At 33.5% G+C, this 17,653-nt stretch overlaps 1 protein-coding gene and 2 long non-coding RNA genes across 5 annotated transcripts; all 3 read right to left on the bottom strand.

The window, feature by feature from the left end:
* Window positions 1-3,276: 3,276 nt before the first annotated feature.
* Window positions 3,277-4,241, bottom strand: LOC110727123. The gene is made up of 2 exons (XR_002512483.1): window positions 4,171-4,241; window positions 3,277-4,087 (listed from the first exon to the last, which is right to left on the bottom strand). It is a non-coding gene; the product is annotated as an uncharacterized LOC110727123 (long non-coding RNA).
* Window positions 4,242-4,356: 115 nt separating this feature from the next.
* On the bottom strand, window positions 4,357-5,464 carry LOC110727122. Its single transcript, XR_002512482.1, has 3 exons — window positions 5,227-5,464; window positions 5,066-5,118; window positions 4,357-4,443 (listed from the first exon to the last, which is right to left on the bottom strand). It is a non-coding gene; the product is annotated as an uncharacterized LOC110727122 (long non-coding RNA).
* Window positions 5,465-11,319: 5,855 nt separating this feature from the next.
* Window positions 11,320-16,171, bottom strand: LOC110727121. 3 transcript variants are annotated; one of them, XM_021906663.1, is made up of 7 exons: window positions 15,625-16,171; window positions 14,083-14,154; window positions 13,577-13,620; window positions 13,369-13,480; window positions 13,033-13,122; window positions 12,113-12,214; window positions 11,320-11,629 (listed from the first exon to the last, which is right to left on the bottom strand). In XM_021906663.1, the coding sequence occupies exons 1-6, from the start codon at window positions 15,817-15,819 to the stop codon at window positions 12,209-12,211; spliced, it is 519 nt and encodes a 172-aa protein (XP_021762355.1). In that variant the 5' UTR covers window positions 15,820-16,171; the 3' UTR covers window positions 11,320-11,629; window positions 12,113-12,208. The 3 variants fall into 3 exon arrangements, with proteins under 3 accessions (XP_021762355.1, XP_021762354.1, XP_021762356.1); XM_021906662.1 differs by lacking the exon at window positions 12,113-12,214; XM_021906664.1 differs by lacking the exons at window positions 12,113-12,214; window positions 14,083-14,154.
* Between the last annotated feature and the right edge of the window lie 1,482 nt (window positions 16,172-17,653).

Genomic DNA, 17,653 nt, shown 5'->3' with positions numbered 1-17,653 from the left:
TCATTTGTTGAAGACAGTACACCATATTAAAGAGAACGAAGTGAGAGCATAATATACGATTGAGACATAAATTCAAGCGAGATATAAACATATCAGAGGTAATATGAAGACTGTAAGGCACAAGTTACTGATTACAAGTACGGAAATCGGTCACACAATGATTAAGCTAGGAGTACAACGTCCTTTACAGATGGGGAAAAAAATTCAATCCAAGCCATATTTACCAAAACAAGAAAAGATTTCATCAAAACTCAAAAGTGTAAAGGTATCTACCCAGAGGAGCCCCCATTTCTACTGTTCTTCCAAATATTTCTAGATTCTCCAATGTGGCAGTATCTAACACCATATAAGGTTTCTTAAAAACATTACAGTAATCAGAGCATGGAAGTGACTCTATATAACACATAATATTCAGTAAAATATCATCAAAAATCGATCGCAAACACAAAATTCGGAAAATAAATAAAACTCAAAACTATTGAACACACACAAAGAATGTATTGAAATGTCATCCAATTGGAACAATCAAAACCGTAATTCAGCATGAAAAAGTATACAAATGATAAAAAAAAAAAAAAAAAAAAAAAAAAAAAAAAAAAAAAAAATTAAGCTGAAAAAACATACAAAATATTGAAAAAAAAGAGCAAAATTGAACAACATTATGAAAAAAAATTTGAATAATACAGGAATTAAGTGATTAAATTGCAAAACTTACAACAATTTGATGATGAATAATTGAATATCGCCGATTTGATCTTCATCAAAGTGAAGCCCCTAAGTCAAAATTTCAGAGAGAGAATGTGTGGGATTTGAACAATAAAAGAAATTTGAACAATAAGAGGGGGAGAATCGTAGGTTTTGCTGGAAATCCAGAGGGAGATGAGAGAGAATAGCTGCAAGTGAGGGAAATTCATGGGTTTCTTCAGCAATGGTGATGAAGGAGGAGAGAGAAAATAACTTGCAAAATGAAGGAGGAGAGAGAAAACGCTATATATATACATACATACACATATATATATATATATATATATATATATATATATATATATATATATAGTCGAGATACGGTGAGAACCACCCTTTATGTGAGAACCATCATCTATGTGAGAACCAATACCAGTCATTAGATTATATGAAATTTAACAGCAGAGATTAAAATACAAAGCTGCCTAACAACCACTGCACACTTAACAGAAATTTGGTTCAAAGATCTGCTTCAACTTTCTCATTTATTCTCTCTGCACAACGAAGCTCCATAATTATCAATGGTGATTGATTAATCAATTTGAAGGCTTGACAATTTCGATTTCATCTTCTTCTTCACAAGTACGAATAACTTCAATTAAAGAATTTGAAGGCTCGATAATTATCAAGGTTTGTTCATCCTTTCAATTTCAATTTTACTACTCTGAAAATTTCGAATTGCATTAATTATTAAGGTTTCATCAATTATTGAAAATTTTAGAATTTCATGAATACAACGAAAAACTTGATAGTGATTCTAATGATCTCATATTACACTTATCATCCAAAATTAAGATATAATATTCGATTTTAGTAATTGAGAATTTTTGATTGTTCAGATAAGTTTCGATTCTATTGCATTGATAATTTAGGATTTTACTGTTATGATAATCTTTGAATTGCATGTTATTTTTGAATTTTTGTTAAGATTTTCATATTCATGTCGTGAAATTTCCAAATTAATACTCTTATAATGTTCTTATTTCCGATTGCTGTTATTATGTTCTTATGTTATTATGTTCTTATTTGCAATCAAAGTTAAAATGAGCAAATAAATTGAAAATGAGCAAACCTAAATATGTGTAATAATATAGAAAAAAATAATGAGCAAACATAATTAAAATGAGCAATTTGAACATCCATTGATCTCAATATATAAGATTTTCATCAAAATTATTGTACGTATTGCTTGTTATAAATTTGCTAATCTGAATTGAAAGTATGTAAAATGAGCAAATATATTCAAAATGAGGAAATAGATTAGGAGCAAAACAAACTAAAATGAGAAAGTATAATTAAAATGAGCAAAAAGAATTAAAATAACCAAACAGAATTAAAATGAGCAAATATTATTAAACTAAGCAAAAAGATTATGAGCAACCATAATTAAAATGAGCAAATATATTCAAAATGAGCAAACATATTATGAGTTCCTTGATCTACTTGTCTGCAAACAAACCCCACCCCCTTCTTCCACTTGCCTGCACAAACCTATCCCCCCTGCCCCCTCCTTCTTCTGCTTGCAGTTCTGATCTCAGAAACTGATTACAGTTCTTATTTAAAAATCTAATTTCAGTTCTAATTGTGAGTGTGTGTGTGTGTGTGTAAGTGTGTTTAAGGGGGTGCATAATTGTAGCAGATTAATTACAACTATGTTTTCTATATTACTGTGTTATTCACTTGTTACTATTTTGTTAAATTGTTCTTCACGTGTTTGTGACTTGTTATTTCTATTATATTTAATCATAGAAACACTAGGCGAAAATTGCTAATTAATCAGCACTGGTTCAAAACCCCCATTTCACACTGGTGTTGAACCGGTTCTGATTTGAGGGATGCCAAATCCCAAGACTTTTCTTGATGTGAACCGGTGCGAAAAGTCCCCAAAAATATTAAAAAAAAACCTTTTAGCACTGGTTCTTGCTTTGAACCGGTGTGAAAAGTGGCCAAAAAAAATTAAAAAAAAACTTTTAGCACCGGTTCCTGTTCCAAAATCGGTGCCAAAAATGCCCCAAAAAATTTTTTTTTTTTTTTTGGTTTTTTTTTTTTGCATTTTTTTCACTTAAATTGATATATAAGCACTAACATATGCATAAAGCTACATATTTTCATTAAAAAAGGCTGTAATATTACAATTTTCGTCCAAAAAAAATTAAATAATCCATACTTATCTCTGAGTACCTTCTTGCATTTCATTTAACTAGCTGTCCTGGTCTTGTGCTGGTGGCTGCTCTGCTTGCTGCTGTGTTGTTGTGTGTTCAGGTTGACTAGATGCTCTGCTGTTTGTTGTGCTGTTATTTCTGTTCTGCTGCGCTGCTGTGCCTCTGCCCTGTTTAGGCTGGTTGGGCATATGTTCTGCTTCTGTGGCTGTGTTTCTGCTCTTCAGGCTGGCTGGGTGTTTGGTTTGGCTTCTGTTCAGACTGTCTTGTGCTGGTGGCTTCTCTGCTGGCTACTGTGTTGTTGTGTGTTCAGGCTAACCTGCTGCTCTGCTATTTCTGTTCTGCTACGCTGCTGTCCCTTTGTCTTGTTCAAGCTGGCTGGGTGACTGGTTTGAGTTCTTGAGTTGCTGTGTTTCTGTTTTGCTTTGGTCAGGCTTTGCTGGGTGTTTGCTGGTCTGCTGTAGTGCTGTGTTGCTTGCTGGTTTGGCTGCTCTGGGTCAGGCTGCTGTGTTTGCTAGGTTCTGCTGCTACTGCTGCGTGGTCCTCTATGTTGCGGTATCGGTGAGCTGCTGTGGTGCTGTGCTTGTGAACATGTAGGACAATCTCAAGTAGGATTTAAATATTAGATTTTCAAAGAGATTACTATCATACACAGTCAAGGTAGGTCAATATATTTATTGTGGATATTAGATTTTTAGAGACAATACTATCACAAATAGTCAAGCTAGGGTCTATATATTGATTGTGTTCCAATTTTACAATCGGTTGCATGCCCATATCACCATTGTAAAGGAATTTGAGAAACCTCACAGCATGGTAAGTGTTTGTGAGATAACCAACTGACATATCAAGCTGCAATAGCAGTCAATCATCCGCATTGACTGCAAAAGTGGTTCCGTGATTGTGCCCCCATCCAAGATTATAGAGCATGGAGAGGGGTAATGATCAACTTCTTAGCTCCATAGAAGTGAAAGAAAGTAAAAATCTTTATAGACATTTACAATCATCAATATGAAAGCAAATAAAGAGGGTGATTGCCTTTCTAACCTAACGGAGTAACTACGGTCAGGATTTTCGAGGTGAAACAAATGGGAATATAAACTGACCTTTAATTCTGCCACTTCTTGCTCTCGTTTGGCAAATGTCACAATAAAGGCAGCTTCTTTCTTCTTTGCTTTTTCTAGCTGGTAAGAAGGAATAACAAATTATTCACCATCCAAAACTAATAATATACAGTAATAAAGATAGGAAAGGAAAAAGCACAAACCTGCTCTTTCAGTGACTTGTTTTATGACCTTAAGGTTCGGATATAGTTAACCACCAATTTAGGTTCTGCAGGAACAATAATGAAGATTTTCATATCAACCAGAATAAAATCTCCAAGACAGTTAAATGGAAAGAAATACAAAACATTAGAAATACAAAATAAAAGCTAAAAATTATAAGACTGGCCTGGAGTAGTAGCTGGGGATATAAAAGACTCATCCTGAAATGAAGAATGCTATTTCTGAATTTCAGACTTTGCAGATTCCAGCTCGATCTAAGACAAAGAAACCAAAACTAATTACTCCTTAACCAACTGTCGATAGTCAACCAGCAAAACTTAAGGCAGACAATAATCGAATTTAGTTACTGATTCAAAGTTCTAGAACATCTAAGACAATAAAGGCACTACTATACAACCTAAAGGATCACCCAGCGAAGCATCACACCAAATAGCAGTTGCGGATTGAAGAAACGTTGGTAGTGAAGCACCTGTTTTATCACTAGTTTAATTTAATTACACAATCACTATAGTTTAGAGCATAATGATCATACAAGGTTATATGACCAGCCAAGAGAAGTAAAATCACATTGAGCAATGTTATAAGATTAAAAGAGCAAATCAAACAAACATGCCAACATAACTCTCCCCACCTTAACTGCGAACTTTGAGGCAAAAATCACCTCACACAGGAACAAGATAATAAGCATTGAATGAAGATATGTCTGCCTACAGCCAAACAACACCAACAACAAGCTGACAACCATATTGCACAAATTTATGATCCCTTAAAGTAGGGTCCACAGTATTGCTAAGTAAAACAAGACATTTTTCAGACATCAAAGATTGTAAATGAAAGTTAAGGATTGAGGATTAGGGTATAGCAAACCCAATATACCTCATTGCGCTCAATATATACTGTGCCATCCAGGTCATAAAGCTTAAATGTGACTGCAATAGAAAAAGGATGAGTGTGAATAGATATACATGACCCAGGTTTCAGATATACAATATGTCGGATGATGTTAGAGAGACTTTGTATAAAACAAGGTTACATACAGTCTATCTTATCCTCTTGGGAGGCATTAGGATGGAAGACGTTCAACACTCTGACGAAGTCACCGAAGTCAACTACTCCTTTCCTTTTAACATCGAACAAATCAAAGATCTGTGTACAGAAGGTTCACAGTTATTAAGGGTATAACATAATATTTACAAGACACAAACTATCAAATTAAAAACAGATAAAGAAGAATATAGCTGAAGGTGTAGTGTCTTCAATGTACAACATCAGTAGCAACATACCTGATTAGCAAAAAGATTCTCTTTATACTTGTTTTTGAACAAAGCTAACTGAAATTCCTCCTTCAAACATACATTTATTATACTATGGTAAGGAAAAGCCATACATAGTCCAGAAATATTTCATATGCACAGGATATACAGAAATTAAGTATGCAATCGAGAAGCTACATTACAAGAATCAAAGCCCAACTCCAATTATGCAAGATCAGACAAGTCAAACATTGGGACACATTCATTTCCAATAATCTGGGATCGTTCAGTTTCTGGTTGAAATTAAGGATCCAATATCTTTCAGTTACATATGTTGCATATTCGATTTCGGGTAGAACAGTCTTGTTCAAGACCCTAAATTCAGACATGTTTGTTAGAATTTGGCGTTGAATCAAGATTTGTAAATTCAGACAAACCCTATATTACCACAACCTTAAAATTACTAAATTGAAAAGCAAATCAACGACAAACCCTAGATTGCGAAGGAATTCGATAGATTAAGAAGACCACAAGAAAAATCTTACCTCGAAGCTGCTTCAATGGAGGTGAGAAAGCTCAAAATCCGCTTCAATGGAGAATAAAGAGCACGAGTTCAATGAAGGAGAGATATGGAGAAAGAAGGAGGTGCAGCTGCTTCAATGGAGTGAGAAAGCTCATAAACCGCTTCAATGGAGAAGTTGAAAATTCGGAGGTGGTGGAAGAGAAGGCGAAAACGAGCTGAGGGAAAACAGAAGATGGAAAAGCAGGGGGAAAGAAAGAAAGAAGAAGATATAACAGCCCGGTTTTTTTTTTTTTAATTTCGCACCGGTTTGGACTGAACCGGTGCGAAATCCCTTTCTCCCTTTTTTTGATATTTTTTTTTCTCTTTTGTAATTCGCACCGGTTTGAACCAGTGCGAAAAAGATGATTTCACACCAGTTTGATAGAAATCGGTGCGAAAAGTCTTTTCCCCAATCCCGCTCATTTCTTTTACCACCGGTTTTCAAGAACTGGTGCGAAAAGTGCTGTGCCTAATTCATTTTTTCTACTAGTGAAGTGATGAGCAACAACGAACAACTTGAGAGTGATTCTAGTGCCATCACAAATGTGCCAATTACTCCTACAATAGTGTGCCAAATGAAATATTTGTCAAACCTCCAAAAATTTCAAAGAATAAAGGAAGTGGAGTTCATGTATCAAATGAAAAGACTTAAAAAAAGAAAGGGACGGACTGAGATTGATGTGTCAAATGTTGCAACAAGAGGTAAAAGTGCAAAAAGGCTAAAGGGAGAAAAAGAAATGCTATAGAACAAAACAAGAAAAAGAAGAGAATATGTAGAGGTTGTGGTGAATTGAGTCATCATGATATTAGAAATTGTTAAAAATAAATGTAATGATACTTTTATATACATATAAGATTTTATATTTTTAGCACATCCCCTCATTATTTATTGAACATATAGAAATTTTGTTGAATTTTTATATTTAATAATATATTTTTAATTTTATATTGCTCATAATTTAATGAGCAAATTAGCTATTGAATGAACTTGCAGTAATTGATTCTATCATTGAATCAAATGAATCTTTGGTTGCAAATCAATGATATATAAGCAAAAATTTAATTACTCATTTGTTAAATGAGCAAATAGTTAGTTGCTCATTTGTCAAATGAGCAAGCATTTTTTATTTCTTTTCTCAATTAATAAATGAGCAACAAAGCAAATAATTATTTGATCATTTGTCAAATAAGCAAGCAATTTTTTGCTCATTTAGCAAATGAGCAAATACTTAGTTCCTCATTTGTTAAATGAGCAACAACTTAGTTGCTCATTTGTTAAATGAGCAAATAATTAGTTACTCATTTGTAAAATAAGCAAACATTTCTTTGATCATTTGGCAAATGAGCAATCAATTTTTTGCTCATTTAGAAAATGAGCAAATACTTAGTTGCTAATTTAACAAACGAGCAACAACTTAGTTGCTCATTTGTCAAATGGGTAAATAGTTAGTTGCTCATTTGTCAAATGAGCAAACATTTCTTTAATCATTCATTAAATCAGCAAGCATTTCTTTGCTCATTTGTGAAATGACCAATCAATTCTTTGCTTACTTGACAATGAGAAATATTTTCTCACTCATTTGTCAAATGAGTAAATGCTTCGTTGCTCATTTGTAAAATGAGAAAATATTTCAAATAAACATTCGTTATAAATGACAAAGTAATTTAAGTAAAAATAAAAAAAGATCAAATTTCGATTCAAATATCACCACAAAAGTCACCATAATCAAAAGGGTAGCCTCTTGTTAAATTAATTATTTACATCATTTTTACATCATTCAAAGACTAACAAAGATCCAATTTCGATTCAAACAAAGTATCTGATTTCGAATCCATAGCAACATTAACGACAGATGAAGGCAGCATCCTATTACACAACTTCCCATAGACAACAAACTTCGATCCTTACACTGCATCAATAGCATCCCCTAAATTTAATCCTCCAACTTCACCATTAGGATCCTCAAAGTTCACATTCTGTTTTTCTTTCACTCCTTTTTCAACCATTTATCCTTTACCCTTAGTAGCGACTGATTTTAATCTCTTCTGCTTGTTTTCTGACTTTATAGATGCACTAAGCTTCTCAGACTCTACAGCCACTGCAGCCCCTAATGAAGCAACATCGACAACACACTCCTTTTCAATAAAGTTCATGCTCATACAAAATCATAAAAAAAAAAAGTAAAATATCACATAGATTTTTTTTGGAGGTGTAGTGAAGAGGATACTTTAATTAGGGGAGGGTCTGGAGTATGTTATGATAGAGAAGTATAGGTTGATAAATTATCTAATGAACAAATGTAAAATAAGCAATCAATATTTTGCTCATTTAGCAAATGAGAAAATAGTTAGTTGCTCATTTGTCAAACGAGCAAACATTTCTTTAATCATTCATTAAATCAGCAAACATTTCTTTGCTCATTTGTGAAATGGTCATTTGTCAAATGAGCAAATAATTAGTTACTCATTTGTAAAATAAGCAAACATTTCTTTGATCATTTGGGAAATGAGAAATTAATTTTTTGCTCATTTAGCAAATGAGCAAATAGTTAGTTGCTTATTTATCAAATGAGCAAATACTTAGTGCTAATTTAACAAATGACTACAACTCCAAACAGAACATACATTTCATCACATACATTATACAAAATCAAAAACCTCATATTTCATAAATGAGCAAGTTTTATCCAAACAATAACTATTATACTGACCAAGAAAACATAAAATGAGAAAAATAAGAAAACACGTACATTTTCCTTTCCAAAGGCAGTACAACCATAGAATCTTTAGCATTCGTAGAATCCATAGCAACCGAAGAATCTATAGCACTGAACAGTTGTACAATTATAAGAAAAAAACCGAAAAAAAAATGTAAGCTAACTAAAACAAAGGAAAAATCAAATTAAGAAGCAAATTTGTAAGAAAACCTTAAACCAAGATCTTCTAAATGAGGAGACGTGTTTCGATCCTACATGGTTGCATAACCAACCCAATCATCACAAGGTACATATGAATGATATGCTTATTTCTCCTTTTAAGATGGATTTGAGTCATTATCAATTTCAATGATGCCAGTCAGCTTTTAACCAAACAACATCCCTTAGCCTAACAAAAGCATTAGGACACAAGCACAAAAAAGTCTAAAATAGAAAGAATTGATTTAAAATTCAACAAATTAATAATCACAGTTGCATTCCAATTTACAATCACTATCTGCAACTGTAATCATCCTTCACAGCTTCTAACTAATTCTAATTATTGCCGGTCAAGCTAAAATCTGTCACACAACCTCAGCCACAAGATTGACAGCACACTAGGTGTAATGCAACCACAGAATTTTTCAATAAATTCAACACTTCAAGAATATTAGGATCAAGTCATAAACGAACCACCGAGGATTAACATAACAAGCAAAACACTTATTTATGAGGTGCCTCTAGTAATGCAACTAGTGACAAAACCCTGAAAAGAATATTATGAATATGCTGTGAATCTTTTGTATTCTTATCAATGCAGTCCTTTAGCACACATCAGTGTGAAAAAAGTATTTATATATCAACGCAAAGGAGGATGGCATGCATGGGAAAATATATCTCATAATATGAAGAGAAATAAAGAGGGGGAAGGGGGGAAGGGGGAAAGGGGGGGGGGGGGTTCACCACATTTCTAACAAGAAGTAGAGGATCCTAAATGTGAGAAAATAGTGTCCTACCAACCAAGAAAAAGTAAGTCAAAAGGAACAAATTTGGGTAGTTTCTATACTACAATGGTTTTATGAATCAGAAAACTACCGATTTTAAGAACCTTGTGAGTTGTGACAATGTTAACATATAAGCAAAGGAAGATAATCTTAACATAGTAACCTAGTTTGGGGGATTGGAAATTTACAAAGTGAGAAAATGTAACTTTCAGCCCTAAAATCTACCAAGAATCACATATTTCCTAAATGATTGTTCATTTTGGACAAGGCATGAATATCTAAGGAAAGATTCATTGACCGGAGAAAAGGTGTTCGATTTAATTACTTGTTTCCGTCACTTGAACAAGCAAATGACCGGTCTTTAACACAATCTAATAATGACTCATCACTAATTATGCAAACAATAACTAAGTACACAGATGAGTGGGGTGGGAAAAAGTTAATAATGACTCATCACTAATTCTCAGAATCATACTCCTCCATTCTCTACTCAGGTACAACCTCCTCCAACATACTCTCAAGATCAAGCTCCTCCAAGCTACTCTCAAAATAAGGCTCTTCCAAACTACTCTCAAAATCAGGCTCTTTTAGAAAAGTTAATGAAGAAATTGAAAAAAACGAACACAAACTGATAAAATTAAGTTGAAACAATCGAGCACAAATTGATACAATTGAGCAGAAAAATTAAACACAATTGAATAAATTAAGCTGAAAAATCAAACAAAAATGAAGGAAAAAACAGAAATTAAAAATAATTACTCAAATAAAACTAAAATCAAACTAACATAAACTTAATAATTATTCAAATAAACCTAAAATCAAACTAAAATCAACGTAATAGCACAAATAAGCAGTGATATCTAGGTTTCTAAAAAAACGAAAAAAATTTAAGATAACAAAAGTAAAGCAAAAATAAAACTAAAATCAACTTAATAACTACTGAAAAAACGAAAATCAAACTAAAATCAACGAAAAACACAAAGTAAAACATAATTGACACTCACCTTGACGAAGAATTGATGAAGTTTGAAGAAGAATTGATGAAGAATCAGAGCAAATAGCAGAGAGAAAGAGAGCAGAGAGAACTGAGAACTGAGAAATTGAAGTAGGAGAGAGAAAATAACTTGCAAAATGAAGGAGGAGAGTGAAAACGCTGAATTTTTTTTTTTATTTTTTTTTGAAATTATGTTTGACTGGGGTAAATGGTAGCTATTGGATGCAATTGATCCAACACTAGGCGAAAAACCCCAATCCCCACCGGTTCAAACCACACATTCCCCACCGGTTTTGAACCGTTCTTGATTTGGGGGGTGCTAAATCCCCAAAGATTTCCCACCGGTTCAAAACCGGTGGCAAAAACCACTTTTCCCACCGGTTTTGGAGTGAACCGGTGGCAAAAACATGTGATTTATCTTATAGCTGGAGGACTTTTCCCACCGGTTTTCAAGTGAACCGGTGGCAAAACTATAACATTTCCCAGCGGTTTTCACACTGACCCGGTGGCAAAAGTGCCCCAAAAAATTAAATATTTTTTTTTTTTTGCATTTTTTTCACTTAAATTGTACCAAATACTTATATATAATCATAATATACATAAAACACATATATTTGCCTCAATAACTTGTAATATTACACTTTAAAAAACAAAAAAAAAAATGGACATATAAACACTAACATATATATTTTTGGACATATAAACACTAACATATGTTGTCTGACAGTATACAAAAACTAATAGAACTCAGGACTTCAAGGGCGGCAAGAATGCAAAACTGATGCAGAGCAGAGCACAGTGACATTGGTGGCAATGGTGTTTGTCTTTGTAGTATCAAATGTCATTTCCCCACCCAAGCTGGTGTCCTCATTGCCGATGGCAGCATTGATGTCCATTGTAGGGGAAGGATTCAAGCTAACTCTAGAGTTAACTACAGCATGATAATTCCGTTAGTGCACATCTAATTGTATCAATACAAATAAACATCAGGCATAAATCAAAAGAATCTAAAAATTCTCTATTTTTATAAGTTGAGCCATTAGCTACCAAATCTTGTAAATATCTGAAACTCATTTCTAACTCTTGTAGATACGGGCTGGTTTGTGACTTGTGAGTGCTCAATGTTAACTATTACAAGCCTCTAGACTCAACAATCCTGAATAATACCATACATTGATGCTAGTAGTATATAACGATTCAGGGAAGATACAGATATTAGAGCTGAAATGTGACCCTTAATAGGAACACCCATCAACACTAGAGCTGAGCATACATGCCAGACAGAATAGTGGTCACAGGATCCTACTACTTGTAATGCTAACAATTTAAAGCAAGAAAAGAGATCCTGGGGTGTGTTAGAAAAAGGTGAATCTGCACACCATCCTGAAAGAATCATCCTGAAAGAATCTAGTACCTGTCCTTTAAAAGTGTTGGCTCTTGGGATTATTTTACTGGTTTTGATGCTGAGTTGAAGATAGCAGTAATATTGAACTGGAAGAAAAGCTCGCAATCAAAGCTGTATATTACATGATATACTGAGTCAATATAGCAGTTATGTCTTCATAATAATACCGCAAATTTCATGGTAAATGCTATAACTTTTGATGTTATTGTGAATGAAATTTTGTTGAAAGTTTCTTGTAGATGCTCAAATGAGCTTAGAGAAGTGATAGTGATGTAAGGTGGTTGCTTAGCAGGTTTTGTCTGCCTGCAAGCTTTTGGTTCTGTTGTTCTGGAGGTCTGTATTAAGCATTTTCAGTTCTGCATTATTAATAAACTCTCTAACTAATTGCTTAAGAAATGAAAAGAAAAAAACTCATGCATCTTAAATGATCCTTTTTAAAAGCGCAGTATTCAGATCTATGCGATCACTCTGATATATTAGTAGTCCTACAGAACACTTACACTTAATTCCTAGTTCTTGTTCTTGAGGATGAGCTTATAACACTTGATTCAACTTTTGTGCACAATACAACTTAACTTCTATTCAGAGTTTTGCAACAAAATTGGCCTGACTATAACTAATGCCAAAATGATCCAGGGATAACTAAATCTGGAAAATTAAATGCATATAATTAGCCATAAACACATGGAACCCAAATATCAAATCCTTTAATCAAAAGGAAGCATCAAGTCCAAACTCCCAAGCCCTTAAATCCCAAGGACATCACAAGCAAAATAAAATGTCAAAGCTGTTGGGACACACTAAAAACAGAAATTAACCAGCAAAAAGAACTTTCAGTTAATTGAAATGAAGCATTCATGTAAACACCCAGAAAAGCAAGGATATGAACACAACATCGCAGAAATGCAAAACTATGCTACCATAAGTACCTTAGCGAGTCTGGTTAAACCATCCTTAACTTTGGGAATGATCAAAATGTGTACAGGAGCTTGTGGATTGATAACCCGAAAAGCAAGAACCTGGTTCAATCCATTCAAAGTCAGATTAAACAACATAGACCTTCAGAGCCTCAATACCCCCCCCCCCAAAAAAAAAAAGTAACGTAGTCCTAACACTCATTACTAACCCCAGAAAATGAACTCCTAAAAATTTATAGTAGAAGACAAACAAGTGTCAAGGTCACAGAATCAGAAATATCATCGGTAATATTAAATGCTTACAATGAACTGGTCCTCAAAGTATTAGAGGGTCAGCCAGAGCAATACCTGAAGAGTACCATCTTCACCAAAAGGACCATGGATGACAGGAAACACAATATCAACTGAAGCAGCAAGGTGTTGCACAAAATCTGACAAGCAGCGAAAACCTTGAGCAAGGCTGAGAACAACAGTAAAAACAGACAATTCATTTTATGGAATCACCGCTAAATTCTCATGAAAGATGATAAATAAAACAAAAGTTAGAACTACACACCTTTCAAGCTTAAAATCAAAATCCGAAGGGGTGTTTGAATAGAGCTGCAAGTAGTAAGAGAGAAACAGATTAGCTCAATATGTTTGTTGCTGTTTGCATGCTACAAAGACAATATATATCTTTCTGCCAAAATTATCAAATGCATTCCTAAATTCCCAACCCCAACTTCAGAAGTGAACATATTCTACAGAAAACAATATGATTTCCTTTCATTTCTTTGTAACTCAAATAAAAATCATAAAAGCTCTTGACAGTAAAACGCTCATTCCATAAACCAAATTAACATTAAAATAGTTCATCCAAACAACTTATTTTTTTTTCTTACCAAATGATCCGTTTACACAGAGCAATTACAACTTACAATCACCGAAGCATGGCAACAGTTTAAAGGTTTTTCGACTTTCCATGGAACCGAATTATCAAATGTACTCAACATAATTCCGTACTTCCTTTGTGTATTCGTACAATAGTTGTATAAAAATAGATAAGCAAGCTAAGCAGTTGACCTGAGCAGAAGATATGGCATAAGCATTGAGCTCACTATCAATGTAGTAGCAGCTAACACACAAATCATCTCCCTGATAACATCATCAACAAAACTTATCACAACACTTATACGATTGTACCACAAATCCACAATGTGCATTCCGTAATCCGGTCATCATTTCGATTTATATCATTGCTCTTTATGTCTCTCTAAACACCGAAAAATAAGTATCTTCAATTGAAATGACTATTAGTAATCACTAGGCGAAAATACGCATTCCCTACCGGTTCAAACCCCCCGAAAAATCAACAATGTCTTGTTAGCAAAATACAGGACATGGATGTATGCCTAATCAAGGCTCAACTAAACCTATTCTTCCAGTGTTAATTACACCTCTAACCTATATTATATACACTGCAATCTTAGATTTGTAAACAAACTTTTATGCACACTCTACCATTTCTAGCTTCTTTCCATTATCCCCTTTCACATACTACAGCCCATAGGGGCTATAGCCTATAGGACCCCAAGGCTTTCGACCACATGAATATATACAACTATCAAAGGAATGGATTATGGATATAAACGCCCCCAAACCTCTCAAGAATCTTCAAGCTCGAGTTCGCGACTAGGTAGCCATTGTAATGTCTTAACAAATCCCACAATAATATATACACGACACAAGCATTTACATAATAAACACAACAACGCAAATATGCAATAACACAGAAATCAAACCAAAACCATATAAACAAACACTAACCAGTCCCAGCAGCAGTAACAGCCTGCCTATACTTCTTATCCTGAACATCACCCGCTGCAAAAACACCCTTCACACTCGTCTTCGTCGTACCCGGTGTCGTAACCACATACCCATCCGCATCCAACTCCACCTCATTCCCCAAAAACCTAGTAGCAGGTTCATGCCCAATAGCAAAAAACAACCCAGAAACCTGCACATCCTTAACCTCCCCACTAACAACATCCTTCACCTTCAACCCTCCCAAAACCCTATTCTCCTGTCTATCTCTTGACTGCGTTTCAGCCCAACAACCACTCCCCAACCCAGCCCCGACAGCCACCCCCTCCCCCTGCACCACCACCAAAACCACCCTCCTTCCAGAGCCACATAAGCGCAATAGACCCCCCGCCTCAGCCCTACCAACGAAACCGCCCAAAACTTGAATTCCTTAACCCGAAACCACCCTAACTCCCATCCCTTTCCCCACCAGAAACCCCCACCCCTTTCCCTGACCCGATACCGCCGTAGACTCGAAACTCTACCCCTGAAACCATTCCCCCACCCCCAGAATTTGTGAATGTGTTTTTCCTATAAAATAAAATAAATAAACTAAAATTCACAGATTAGCAACCAAAATTGACTCAATTATCAAACTAGACTCCAAAAATTACATTAAATTCTTCGACTTTGTATAACCAATAGTTCAATTTTCCAACTTCGAATAACCCTAAATTGAGTATATACTAACAATTAAATACACGATTAACACTAGATTGTCAAAATTAATATTAGATGATTATAGAAAAAGAAGCATCTAACCTTAGAGACTGCTTCAATGGAGGAGAGAAAGCTCAGAAGCCCCTTCAAGGGAGAATTTTGAGTACGCTTAAATGGAGGAGAGAGAGAGGAAAGAGTACAGTGAGAAACGCTTAAATGGACGAGGGAGAGAGGAAGGAGTACGACGAGAAAGATATGAAGGAGTACAGAGAGAGGAAGGAGTGCAGAGAGGTTCATTTTAATGGAGGAGAGGGAGAGGAGAGAGAGGTAGCGTAGACGAGAGAGGAGGAAATATCGAGGAATTGAAGGAGAAAGAAAGAAGAATATAAGCGGTTTTTTTTTTTTTATTTCATAACACTTTTCCCACCGGTTTGGTTAGAACCGGTTGCAAATCCATTTTCCCTCTTTTTATTTTTTTTTTATTATTTTTTTTTTATAAAACAAAACTTTTCCTAAAAACCGGTGGCAAAAGGGGGGTGCCTTTTTCAATTTTTCTACTAGTGCAACGGTTGTAATATGTCCTCACATATATCAGGTTCTCACATAAGGGATGTGTTCTAACATGATCCCATTTCTCTATACATATATATATATATATATATATATATATATACATACATATATATATATATATATATATATATATATATACACATATGTATGTATGTATATGTATGTATGTATATATATGTATATATATATATATATGTATATTTATATATATGTATATATATATACATATATATAAATATACATACATATATATATATATATACAATATATATATATACATACATATATATATATAATTCGTTCTGTTAATATGATTTATTATTTACACATATGATATCATGTGGCTTATATTTATGTAATACTACACTTTTTGTAGTTTTGTTTGTAAATAGATATATATGAAGTATATGTTATTATTGACTTGAAATTATTTTTATTGAACTTAAATTACTTTCACTAAACTGAAAATATTTTTACTAAACTAAAATTATTTTAACTGATTAAAACTTATTTTTACTAATTCTCTAATTTTTTTTAAATAACTTAAATAACGCTGCATTTTGTATGCGGCTAGCCACACCATCTGGCCGAACAAAATAATCTCTATAAAATTGACCGAGTAATCCCTATGATACTAACTGAGTAACCTCTCTAACATTGACTAAATAACCCCTATCTATAACACTGATTGAGTAACCACTATAACACTGGCCAAGTAACCCCTATAGCACTAACGAAGTAACTCTTGTAATATAATAGTTGGTGACACGGTTTGGCCAGCTACATATACAAGTTTATGATTAAATATACGTATAAAAGTTTGTGATACTAACTGAGTAAAATTTTAAGATAATATTTTTTATTTGAATGTTAAATACGGTCAAATAATTCGTTTCGATAATGTAGGATATTTAGACATACGATATCATATGGAGTGTACTTTGTATAGTTTTGTTTGTAAATAGATATATATGTTATTATTGAGTTGAATTTATTTTTATTGAACTTAAATTATTTTCACTTAAGTGAAATTATTTTTACCACACTAAAATTATTTTTACTGACTAAAACTTGTTTTTACTGATTAAACTAAAATTATTATTAACAATGCATTTTGACCGTATTTAACATTTATATATAACTGGATCTTATTTAAATTTTTAAAACGAATTTGATGATGGAAATATAATTGCGTTATAAAATATTTATATATGAAATATTAGAATTCTATCGATAATAAAACTCTATACAACAATTTTATCTAAGAAAATCTATTCAAAAATCGCTTACATAACATCATATGTGTCACAAAAATACCTATTTATCTCCTACGTGCTGCGACACTTGGCGAAAAACTGGAATGCCAAAGATCGCTGCCTCGTGGCGTGGTTGCGAGATCGGCTTTATATATATATATATATATATATATATATATATATATATATATATATATATACACACACACACATATACATATGTATATGTATATGTATAATTTTTTTAATTGAATGTGCATATATTTTTCGATTTATATTCGATATGCATAAAATTTAAACAA

Source organism: Chenopodium quinoa, unplaced genomic scaffold (assembly GCF_001683475.1).
Source record: "Chenopodium quinoa cultivar QQ74 unplaced genomic scaffold, ASM168347v1, whole genome shotgun sequence".
In the NCBI taxonomy this organism is placed as follows: Eukaryota; Viridiplantae; Streptophyta; class Magnoliopsida; order Caryophyllales; family Amaranthaceae; genus Chenopodium; species Chenopodium quinoa.
This window is presented reverse-complemented; position numbering and strand designations above follow the sequence as displayed.